At 41.9% G+C, this 13,006-nt stretch overlaps 1 protein-coding gene across 1 annotated transcript in view; it reads right to left on the bottom strand.

Moving 5' to 3' along the window:
• Positions 1 to 45, bottom strand: part of LOC140431223 (uncharacterized) — a 582-nt gene extending 537 nt beyond the window's left edge. Inside the window, exon 1 of the mRNA XM_072519156.1 lies at positions 1 to 45. This exon is cut by the window's left edge and continues 537 nt beyond it. Within this exon, the coding sequence (XP_072375257.1) occupies positions 1 to 45 (45 nt within the window).
• Between the last annotated feature and the right edge of the window lie 12,961 nt (positions 46 to 13,006).

Here is a 13,006-nt window from a genome sequence, read left to right as displayed (position 1 = left end):
GTGGAGCCATGGTTCCTGCAGTAGGGCCAAGTCCAGGCCTTCCATGTCAAACCTTCTGCACAAAACCGCCGACGCAGCTTTAGCATGATGAAGGTTGACCTGCAGGACCTTTACTCTGCCTTTCTCTAAACTGAAGGCTAACTTTCGGGTTTTCCCGTGTCCTCTACCCCTTCCATGGGAGCGGCCACCCGCTCAGTGGCTTCTAGCCTTTTGGGCGGGTTTGTAGCACTCCCCTGCAAGTCAGTACGGACTTCTTTCGGGATTATTCCTTCTTTAGCTCCTTCCCTCGACTTATCATCCTTAGGGCGAGCCTTGTGTTTGGTCGAAGTGTTAACCTTCTTTGGCGCTGCTTTAGAGCTTTGTCCCTCTGAAGGTTTTACTTCTTTCCTTTTTTGCTTAGCCTTGACTGCCGAGGTTGCGGCATTTACGCCTTGCAACCCCGATGGTCCGGCCTCTGCAACCTTCTTAATGTACCCATCATCCTTGACACGGAATTTAATTCTTCCGATGCCAAAGTAAGGACACATTTGAAGTTTGTTGAGTTCCTCAAAGGACTCTTTGTCCATTGAGAGGACCCATACCTGCCCTTTTTCTGCAGGTGTTTTGCCCAAAACGGTCCATATAAGGGTGTTGAGCTTTCGGTTGCTGACCCTTAATCGAGTCAGCACACTTTACGCCTCCAACCTCTTTCCGTCCTCGTCTGGGATATAGACAGTGCAAGAACACGGCCTCTCGACTTCACTCTCGTCCTTAGCCTGGAGGCTTGCACCTTCCCAAGGCTTCAGAGTGGGAGTAGTGTCCCTGAGCCATTGTGCGCGTGCACTATCCGCGCACGTCATTACCAGGTAACCGGGCTTGAACGTGCTCTTTAGGAGCCTGATTTGCGGCCCTTCTTCTGGCGTTCTCTCCAGAGCCTCCAAGATGGATGTTTGCACTGCCTTAAGCTTTGTGGGTTCCATCCTGACTCCAGGGAAGCCATCACGTACTACAGCCACCTTTGCCGAGCAAAGGGCTTGTGTAAAAGTCATTTCTGACTTCCTCGGCCTCTTTTTGGCTTCCGCTGGTGGCGTACTGTGGTCCGACCTTTGTCGCTTCTTTGTAGACTTTTGCGTAGCCATTTCCAGCTTTTGCTCCGCCTTCTCTTTAGACTTAGGGGGATTGTCCTTTTGTCATTCAAGCACCTTGGTGAGGTTGGCCTTAATCACCGAGCGCTTGGCTTCAATGTAATCCTGGCCTTTTCCAACCAGATCCCTTACTTTCTTCTTGGAGGCCCCGGCCAGCCTGGCCTTAATATCCTCCTCGTCTGTCATTAGATCCACCTCCTCTAGGGAGGTGACTCTGACCGCCTTCCTTTTGGTCGGCTTCGCTATCTGTATAGTAGTGCCTTCAGGGCTTTCTACTACGGGTTGTTCGGGAATATTGGTTTCCATATTATTTTCCATATTGTTCCCACGAGTAGCTAGGGAATTGCAGTCCACTCGAGCAGAGCCCCGCATGCCCGAGTAAGGCTAATTACTGTGAGGTATCGCCTGGTTCCTTACAGGAATCGCTCTCGACCAACTACGCATGGCCATCCATCCTTCGCCGCGATGTCGTCCAGCTTGAATTGCGGATTTTTTAAAACCAGTGTTTTAAAACATACCAGTCAGGAAAGTCAACTGACTTGGCGCTGGATGATCTTAACAGACTGCTCTCAAAGTCGCTAGATGACAAGGAGATAGCGGTGGCGATGTTTCTGGAAGTGGAGGGAGCGGTGTGTGTGTGTGTGTGTGCGTGTGCGTGTGCGTGTGCGTGTGCGTGTGCGTGTGCGTGTGCGTGTGCGTGTGCGTGTGCGTGTGCGTGTGCGTGTGCGTGTGCGTGTGCGTATGCGTGTGCGTGTGCGTGTGCGTGTGCGTGTGCGTGTGCGTGTGCGTGTGCGTGTGCGTGTGCGTGTGCGTGTGCGTGTGCGTGTGCGTGTGCGTGTGCGTGTGCGTGTGCGTGTGCGTGTGCGTGTGCGTGTGCGTGTGCGTGTGTGTGTGTGTGTGTGTGTGTGTGTGTGTGTGTGTGTGTGTGTGTGTGTGTGTGTGTTCGTAAATATTACGTGATGAAAAAGTTAAGGGAACGAAGTAATGTCGACAACAACCAAATGTGATCAATTGTTTGTATCATACTTCATAGACTGAGAAATAAATTTATAGAAAGCTTAAAGTTTGAAGTTTATATAAATATCTGACAGCAGCACTATTTAAATTTAAAAATTAATTAATTTTTATTATTTATTATTTTTATTTAAATTTAAAAAAAATTAATAGAAATAATCATAAAACCACGTAACTGTAAAATGAAGAATGTTATGAAAAACTCTCAATTTTATTTTAATAAATAATAATAAATACATCAGTGATGTTTTAAGGAATCTTTTTTTTTGAGCTGTATTATCAGCAGTTGTATCAGACTTTCTTTTTTGAGCTCTTTTGCTTATGGTTGCGGACCTAGAAAGATTTTTTCAATATTTGAAAATTTGTACTCTAATTAGTAAGTTTAAGATAAACTGTCTATGAGATTTGCATCGCTGCAACTATACCACTATGGTAATGCTGTGGCAAGTTTTTCGTCTATAAACTTTCGTGTATTAAATAACACACGGGTTACACAGCATTCATCAAATATGGTAGAAAACATTTGAAGACATATTTTTGTGAATGTGCCCATCAAATCGCTAACATATCTTAATTGACAAGTTGTGTCACTTATTGCATATTCTTTATAAAAAAGTAATATTTGTTGCTTATTTTCTATATCTTTTGTGCCCTCTAATTTGGTTTTGCAATTTTCACAATTAAATTTTTCAAAACATTTTTTAAATAAGTACCCTGCAAAATAATAAACTGAACATTTTTCTAAACTTGAAGCCAATGTATCTGAATCTAAATTTGTTTGTCGTAATGAGTTATTTTGAGAAACATTTTCTGCAGATAATAATATACTGTCGTCGAATGCGTTATCACCTTTAACGTATTCCTCGTCACTATTTAAATTATTAAAAATATCAGAATATATATAAGACGTTTCTAAAATATTTGTATCGTCATCACAGTTGGTCCCAGAGTTTGCTGTCATAGGCGGTTTCATAATATTGTGTACAATGTTTATTTTAAAAGCAGCTTTAAAGTTTCTTACAGTGGGATTTCTACTGTAACCACCTTTCTGTCTGTAAATAGAAAATTGATTTTCTAAGGGATCTTGGATTAATCTTCCAGTTAATATATAACAAGAGTTTAATGTTGTCAAATCACTATAAAATTGTCTTACCGCGTTTATGGTGAGAAGAAAGCAGTCGAAAGAAGGAGGTCTTTTTAAACCCTTACTTGTCTGTTTCCACATACTTTTCAGTAATTCGTATCCTTCATTAACAGCACTAATTACATCTTTGTTTTGATTACAGTAGACACGATTACAAGGCTTAGGACTGTACTTACTTTTACTCTTCAGGGCATCAAACAAATTGTTCATAGTTTCGACAAAATAAGCCGTGTTTTCAGCAGTTGTTGAAGCCAGTTCTTGTGTTTGTACTGCAGTTTTAATAGCTGCAGCTATAGAATGACTAAGAAATTAAGTGCCAAGTTTAACATTCATTTTTTCAAATGAGTTTGGATTTAAATGTTTATCTGTTAATTTTAAAAGAGCTCTCCCGGTTTTACTTCTTTGGTCAATACCATACACTTTTTTAATATCATCGAATCTTATAAATTTGTCATTAAAAATAAAATCATTGGTAATAAAATTATTTCTTATACATTTTATTAAATGTGGTACATCATAAAATGCAAAATACTTATGCGTGTCTGCAACAAAGTAGGGTTTTTCAATTGTTATATTTAATAATTTATATAATTTTTGATTTATCACCGATAAATCACAAACTTTTCCTAAGGGTTCTAAACCGGAATCTCTCAATCTTTTGAGGTCATCAATAATTATTTCTTGGAGTATTGTAGCTCCGATCCCTCCCCGGGACTGTAATTTGGCCTCGACGTTGGTGGGAGGGCCGAGTAACTGGTCTTGGTCCCTGAAATTGTGAGGGGAGCACGACCAGTGAAACTAAACACAGTCCCTACGCGTCCAGCGCCTGTGCACCGGGTGGCCGCCGGGCACCGCCGCTGGACGCAAGAAAGGCGTGGCAATTGAGGCGAACAGTTGCGGCGCCTTCGCCTTCAGCTTTTAGTTTACCCTTCCAACTTCCCTACGGCTACTCCAAATTTCTCTAATCTCAGTCGCCAAACTCCAAAACCCGGCGGCGGTGGGGTCCCACGCATTAGACGCGTCTGCCGGTGCGGGGACCCCGCCCTCGATCCTGACACACACACACACACACACTTTTCGAGCCTTCCTCGACAGACTATCTAGGAGTAGCCGACTCACCCTATCCAACTTCCCGCCCCCTCACACCCCAACAGGAAGCTCGTAGCTCGGAAATTGTCGGCGAGGCACTGGTGGGGTCACTGACACCAAATAGGTGACACCAATAAATACCAGTAGAAGAGAAGACCAGCCCAACTGCATCTCAGCATCCATCACCGACTAGTCCTTATCCTCACGGAAGGATGAATGGTGAATTCCCGGCGCCAAAAAACGGGGACCTTTTGGCTATGGAATGGTAACCCAGACAGAGGAGTCCAGATGGAGAAAACCAGCTTTTAAAAAATCCGCAATTCAAGCTGGAAGACATCGCGGCGAAGGATGAATGGCCATGCGTAGTTGGTCGAGAGCGATTCCTGTAAGGAACCAGGCGACACCTCACAGTAATTAGCCTTACTCGGGCATGCGGGGCTCTGCTCGAGTGGACTGCAATTCCCTAGCTACTCGTGGGAACAATATGGAAAATAATATGGAAACCAATATTCCCGAACAACCCGTAGTAGAAAGCCCTGAAGGCACTACTATACAGATAGCGAAGCCGACCAAAAGGAAGGCGGTCAGAGTCACCTCCCTAGAGGAGGTTTATCTAATGACAGACGAGGAGGATATTAAGACCAGGCTGGCCGGGGCCTCCAAGAAGAAAGTAAGGGATCTGGTGGGAAAAGGCCAGGATTACATTGAAGCCAAGCGCTCGGTGATTAAGGCCAACCTCACCAAGGTGCTTGAACGACAAAAGGACAATCCCCCTAAGTCTAAAGAGAAGGCGGAGCAAAAGCTGGAAATGGCTACGCAAAAGTCTACAAAGAAGCGACAAAGGTCGGACCACAGTACGCCACCAGCGGAAGCCAAAAAGAGGCCGAGGAAGTCAGAAATGACTTTTACACAAGCCCTTTGCTCGGCAAAGGTGGCTGTAGTATGTGATGGCTTCCCTGGAGTCAGGATGGAACCTACAAAGCTTAAGGCAGTGCAAACATCCATCTTGGAGGCTCTGGAGAGAACGCCAGAAGAAGGGCCGCAAATCAGGCTCCTAAAGAGCACGTTCAAGCCCGGTTACCTGGTAATGACGTGCGCGGATAGTGCACGCGCACAATGGCTCAGGGACACTACTCCCACTCTGAAGCCTTGGGAAGGTGCAAGCCTCCAGGCTAAGGACGAGAGTGAAGTCGAGAGGCCGTGTTCTTGCACTGTCTATATCCCAGACGAGGACGGAAAGAGGTTGGAGGCGTAAAGTGTGCTGACTCGATTAAGGGTCAGCAACCGAAAGCTCAACACCCTTATATGGACCGTTTTGGGCAAAACACCTGCAGAAAAAGGGCAGGTATGGGTCCTCTCAATGGACAAAGAGTCCTTTGAGGAACTCAACAAACTTCAAATGTGTCCTTACTTTGGCATCGGAAGAATTAAATTCTGTGTCAAGGATGATGGGTACATTAAGAAGGTTGCAGAGGCCGGACCATCGGGGTTGCAAGGCGTAAATGCCGCAACCTCGGCAGTCAAGGCTAAGCAAAAAACGAAAGAAGTAAAACCTTCAGAGGGGCAAAGCTCTAAAGCAGCGCCAAAGAAGGTTAACACTTCGACCAAACACAAGGCTCGCCCTAAGGATGATAAGTCGAGGGAAGGAGCTAAAGAAGGAATAATCCCGAAAGAAGTCCGTACCGACTTGCAGGGGAGTGCTACAAACCCGCTCAAAAGGCTAGAAGCCACTGAGCGGGTGGCCGCTCCCATGGAAGGGGTAGAGGACACGGGAAAACCCGAAAGTTAGCCTTCAGTTTAGAGGAAGGCAGAGTAAAGGTGATGCAGGTCAACCTTCATCATGCTAAAGCTGCGTCAGCGGTTTTGTGCAGAAGGTTTGACATGGAAGGCCTGGACTTGGCCCTACTGCAGGAACCATGGCTCCACGGAGGGAAGATTGCAGGCTTGAAGCCGCAACAAGGTAAGTTACTATACGATGCGAAAGGAGAGACACCTTGAGCATGCATTGTATATGGTAACGAAGTAAACTGTACACTGATTCCGGATCTTTGCTCCGGAGACTTTGTTACAGGTATTTTAACCGCTTCCACCGAGAAAGGTAGTAAAAGATGGTTGGTCTGTTCTGCCTACTTCGCTGGAGAGAAGGTCTTCCGCCCAGGCATAGTAGAGGACGTTATAACCTACAGCCGAAGGGAGAACCTTCATCTAATACTGGGATGTGATGCCAATGCCCACCATCTGACATGGGGGAGTACGAACATCAACAGTCGAGGTGAGTCTTTACTACAGTTCATCTTAAGCATGGGTTTAGAAATAGCCAATATAGGAAATAAACCTACCTTCGTTACGGCCACGCGCAAAGAAGTCTTAGATGTAACACTTTGCAGTGAAAAAACGTACGATACTATAAAGAATTGGCATGTGTCAGAGGAACCTTCATGTTCCGACCATAGGCACATTTGATTTGATTTAATTACTTCGACTCGAATGGTGGAAAGGTTCAGGAACCCGAGAGAGACGGATTGGGAAGGCTATAGAGGCTCACTCGAGAAGTCTCTTGAGGGAGGAATCGGCACCATAAAAGATACGGAAGATCTCGAACTGACAGTCGAAACGGTGAGGGGAGCTGTTCTGGCCGCTTACCAGGAGAATTGTCCAGAGAGAGAAAAGAAAGGAAAGAAAAACACACCCTGGTGGAATGAACACTTACAAAAGCTTAGGGCAGATGTAAGAAGGCTATTCAATAAAGCCAAATTCAACCAGGACTGGGCCATTTATAGAGAAAAACTGACGCAATATAATAAGGAGATCCGAAAAGCCAAAAGAGACTCGTGGCGAAAGTTCTGCGAGGAAGTCGAACAGGCTCCCGCATATTCCAGAATCCACAAGGTCCTGGCTAAGGATGGTATTGCGAATCAGGTCGGCCTCTTGAAGAAAGAGGACGAAACGTATGTAGAAACCCTGGAGGAAAGCTTAATAATGCTCACCAAGGTACATTTTCCCAGCTCATCCATTGACAATAATCCTTCGATAGAGGTAGCTCATCCCAGAAGGCCTACTAAGGCGGACTGGAAATTAGCTACCGACATCACGAGACCGGAAAAAATCAGGTGGGCCATCAATAAATTCCAGCCATACAAATCACCTGGAATGGACGGGATTTATCCAGCCTTGCTACAGAAGGGACAGGATGTGATCATCCCGCATCTAACAAAGATCTTCAAAGCTAGTTTGGCATGGAGATATATTCCAACCGCATGGCGAAGGGTGAAAGTCACATATATCCCCAAGGTTGGTAGGGTAATGGACCAAACCCCCAAGTCATACAGACCAATAAGTCTATCCTCTTTCCTAGCAAAAACGCTGGAAAGACTGATAGACAGGTATATTAGGGACGACGTGCTGATGGAGAATCCACTTAGCGATCGCCAATATGCATACCAGTCAGGAAAGTCAACTGACTTGGCGCTGGATGATCTTAACAGACTGCTCTCAAAGTCGCTAGATGACAAGGAGATAGCGGTGGCGATGTTTCTGGAAGTGGAGGGAGCGGTGTGTGTGTGTGTGTGTGTGCGTGTGCGTGTGCGTGTGCGTGTGCGTGTGCGTGTGCGTGTGCGTGTGCGTGTGCGTGTGCGTGTGCGTGTGCGTGTGCGTGTGCGTGTGCGTGTGCGTGTGCGTGTGCGTGTGCGTGTGCGTGTGCGTGTGCGTGTGCGTGTGCGTGTGCGTGTGCGTGTGCGTGTGCGTGTGCGTGTGCGTGTGCGTGTGCGTGTGCGTGTGCGTGTGCGTGTGCGTGTGCGTGTGCGTGTGCGTGTGCGTGTGCGTGGGTGTGCGTGGGTGTGCGTGTGCGTGGGTGTGCGTGTGCGTGTGCGTGTGCGTGTGCGTGTGCGTGTGTGTGTGCGTGTGTGCGTGTGTGCGTGTGTGCGTGTGCGTGTGTGCGTGTGCGTGTGCGTGTGCGTGTGCGTGTGCGTGTGCGTGTGCGTGTGTGTGTGCGTGTGTGTGTGTGTGTGTGTGTGTGTGTTTTATCTCAATATTCAGACTACTTAGAAGATGATAAACATCCACGATATTATCATACGATATTATCAAGAACTATGAGAGGTTTTTAGGATAGTTTGTAATTCTTAAGTTAGTATAGTCTTATACCCTAAACTGTTAACATCTAAATAAATTTGTGCATTTCATTCAGAGTTACGTTATTTAATTCTCCAACGAACACATATCATTTTATAAAAAATAAAAGTTGCAAAACTGCATTTTTCATACTTACTTTCACATTTTCCGATATATACTTTGTACATTGTGTCTGAGGTTTAGTGTGGTATTTCACCTTCGTAATCAAGCACTACTAGCCTCAGACGAACGGAATTGTGATAGTTTCTCACTGAAATACACACGACTCCACCATATCTTCCTATATACAATCATTAGCGAACCAAATTGCTCGACGGAAAATGGTGGACACTCGTGGAACATCCAGGTCCAGTTCCACGGACCGCAAGAAGCCCGTAGAGCAGGAGACGAGCCAATCTGCCGCCATCCACGCCTCTCGGCAACAAAACCATTGAAACTAATTGAGAATTTGTATAGTGGCTCTCTTCTCAATACAAGAAATGATATGAACAACAAAATCTAAACACAGATCCTACTTGCTAACAGATACTACTTTTGCCAGTAGTAGTTTTATGTCTACTATGGATACTTGAACACTTACTAAAAAAGATAAGAACCTAGTCTTCTTCTTCAAGTTCCGCTCCTATCGGAGATCGGAAATCATTTTGGCAATTATAATTTTGTTGGTTACGCGCCTGAATAGTTGAATTGAACTGCATCCAAACCATTCACGGAGATTGCGTAGCCACGAGATTTTACGTTTTCCTACGCTTCTTCTGCCTTTGATTTTACCCTGCATTATATTACTTAGTAGTTCGTATTTTTCACCTCTCATGATGTGCCCCAAGTATTCCAATTTCCTGATTTCTATGCAATTTAAAACTTCGCATTGTTTTCCTATTTCTTCGAGAACTTGTTCGTTTGTTTTGCGATTCATCTATGATATTTTAAAATACGTCGGTAACACCACATTTCGAAGGCTTCTAGGTTTTTAATGTTGGATTTTTAAGTGTCCAAGCTTCAACCCCATACAAAAGGATAGAGAAAATATAACATCGAAGTATTCTTATTCGGAGCGATATATTGATATCGCGATTACAAAAAAGTAAAGAGAAATATTAATGGCTGTCTTTAGGCACTCTGGAAATATACCCTTTTCAAAGGAATCATTAATTAGTGAGACAAGGACTTCCAACACATTTTTTGAAAGATTTAAGAAAATTTTTGTCGATAGTCCATCAGTACTACAGGAAGATTTACTTTTGATGTAGAAGATTGTAAGGATACCCGTTCGAAGAATATTAAAACTACATAATTTTGACCTTTATATAATAATTAGTTTACTACACAAAATATATGAAGATGATGATCGGAGATTAGAATTTTGTGAAAGCATCACACATTATCATTATATTGACAATATCCCTAATTTATGATGAGAAGTATATTTTCTATTTAATTACTGCTTAGTTGTATTTAGTGCTACTTACACATGTATTTATTCGATATTTTTGTGCAAGTCTTCCCTACATATTTGTATATTAAAATATTAAATTAAATTAAAAAATATTAAGGTGTTTCTCTCTTCAACTAGAACTCATTACAATAAAAAATGCAACTATGTTAAGTTCCAACAATAATATTTAGACAGTAACTGATTCTACCAAGTTTTGAATATTAGTTATTTCTATATGAAAATTAAAAGTAATATATTTTAATATAAAGGCAGGTTTACACGTATCCAGTAACTGGCGCCAGTCTCACTGGCATTCCAGTGCTTGACTAGGACAGCGCTGGACAGGTAAGTTTACACGTATCCAGTAGCTGGCGCCAGTCTCACTATCACGTCTGGTCCTACTATGTGAAGTCAGTCGTTTGTTATCATTTGCCAGTGTCGTGTCGTGTTACTTTTGTAAAAATGGAACTACAGCAAAAGCAGTTGTTGAAAAGAAAATGTGTTAAGAAAATGTTCGTCCTATTAAGGGAGGAGCTGATTAATATGTTGGAAGAAGAAGTGGTAAAGGAAAAACGATTGTGGGTAAGAAAATGGATCAGTGATAGATCTATAACAGGAGCTTCGTCTTTCTTGTTAAAACAACTAAGAGTAGAGGATCCCACTGAGTACAGGTTGGCGTTACGACTTACGTCAGAAAATTTTGACCAACTACGTTCTCTAATAGAAAGTTCTATTCAGTATCAAGATACCGTGATGAGAGAGGCATTACCTGCAAAAATAAAACTTGAAGTAACATTGACTTATTTAGTTACTGGAATGTCTTACCGAAGCCTGAGTCACTTATACCGTGTGCCCAAACCTACTATCTCAAAATTTATACCCAAAGTGTGCAGGGGAATTTATACAGCATTAAAACAATATATTAAGGTAATGTTTTTATTAATTTTATTTTCAATTGGCAATATTATAAGCTATTTTAATGAGACCACTAGCGTCTTCTGCTTCGTCAAGGCTTTCAATAGGTGATGGAACACTGCAGCAGTCATCCTTGCAGTGGGAAGTAAAAGTCGATGAAGTTGCAGCACTGAATGGACTACCTTGCAGTGCACAACTTGCAACTGGCGGGAAGCGTGGTGGATAATTTCTCAAAGATATAGGATCCCATTCAAATTGAGTATTTGGAAGTTGCTGCATCGATTTTGGAAATTGTTGCATACTTTCAGAAAACTGCGAATTTTGATTAGCATTTAACTTCTTCGCTCGTATATCAGCAAGTCTGCATTGACTCAGTATGCTCTGTATCTTTTCCTGGGCAATTGTTGCCTGTTCATCTGATAACTTTTGTAATTGTGATGCAACACTCTTTCCAAATATTTCAAGGTCGTTTGGTTCCACTATCGGCATATTATCCTCTTGCATATTTTTTAAATCCTTAATCATTAAGACCATTTGAGATAATTTGCTGCGTTTAGATTTTGGAGGGCGGTGTTAGTTTGTCTGCAGATAACCCATCTACGGAACGTGGTGTACGTGGAAGAGCAGCTTGATTCTTATTTTCAGAACATGATGTACCTGGCTGTTCAACCTGAGGTTCATTTTGCGGTCCAGCCGAAATTGGACCAACGTGACTTTCAGATAAATTGTCATCATTGTAATTTTGTGTGTTATCCTGAAACAAAAGAAATAAAAAATAAAAACTTAAAAAAACAAACAATTAAATTATGACATTTATATTTTAGGTTCCTAATACAGAAGAGGAATGGAATATGATCGACTGTGGATTTAGAAGAAAATGGAATTTCCCTTCTTGTTATGGTGCGATAGACGGAAAGCATGTGCTAATTAAAAGTCCTCCAAAAAGTGGAAGTCAATTTTTTAATTACAAAAAAAACAAACAGCATCATATTATTAGCAATTGCAGATCACGACTACTGCTTTTCGTATATAGATGTGGGTGCAACAGGTAGTGCCTCTGATGGAGGCGTTTTTAAGAATTGCAGAGTTTACCAATCTCTGGAAGATGACTTATTGTTACCAAAAAATGGAGTTATTGTTGGAGATGCAGCATTCCCATTAAAGCCATATTTAATGAAACCGTATCCAGGGGTTAATCTTAACGTAGAACAAAAAGTTTTTAACTATAGGTTATCACGTGCCAGACGTATATTAGAAAATGCTTTTGGGATCTTAGTAAGCAGATTCCGGATATTTGAGAAGCCCATACCTACTAAATTGGACACAGTAGATGCGATCGTTTGTGCTGCTTGTGCACTCCATAATTGGCTACGCAAGAAATCAAAGTCTTATCTCACTCCAACTTGTGTAGATAGGGAATATGAAGATGGAAATTTTCTGGCAGGTTCATGGAGAAACGAAATTCAGTCCTTACATGGTATTGGAAATCAAGGTAGCAACCATTCACCCAATACTGCCAGAGAACGCAGGGAAAGTTACAAGAATTTTTTTTATAAATACCGGAAGTGTTCCTTGGCAAATTAAAAGCATACATTAAGGTTAACGTCATAATATGAATAGTTATTGTTAATTTTTGGTAAAAAATTAATATTAGAGCGGACTATTTTGATTTTGATTTACTGTTTGCAATAAATGAAAAAGAAATAATAAAAGTAGCTACTTACTAGATACTATAACTTATATAATTTTTTACGGAATGGATTTTAAAAGTTCTTATTTACAGTAACACTTGTCAACAACGGCCACTAAAAATATTTTTTTTTTAAATCATAGTATCATTAATGGGCATAGAAAAAGTTAAAGGACACTTTAATAAATAAATTATATTTTTATTAGATAATTATTTATTGAAGATAATTTATTTATTAAAGTATTCCTTAACTTTTTCTACGATTAGTAATGACAGTATGATTAAAACATGGATGTTTGGGAAAAAATGATTTTTTCAAAAATTGTTTAAACAAATTAGACTATTTATTAATTAATAAATGTCTACACATATTGCATATTTGTAGTTTACACAAAAATTATATACAAATTAAAAAAGATTAAAATCCATTTCGTAAATCACCAAATATAGAAAAGGTTAATTGT

This window comes from Diabrotica undecimpunctata, unplaced genomic scaffold (genome assembly GCF_040954645.1).
Source record: "Diabrotica undecimpunctata isolate CICGRU unplaced genomic scaffold, icDiaUnde3 ctg00000595.1, whole genome shotgun sequence".
Taxonomy (NCBI): Eukaryota; Metazoa; Arthropoda; class Insecta; order Coleoptera; family Chrysomelidae; genus Diabrotica; species Diabrotica undecimpunctata.
Note: the sequence above shows the minus strand (reverse complement) of the source record. Positions and strands in the feature narration are given on the sequence as shown.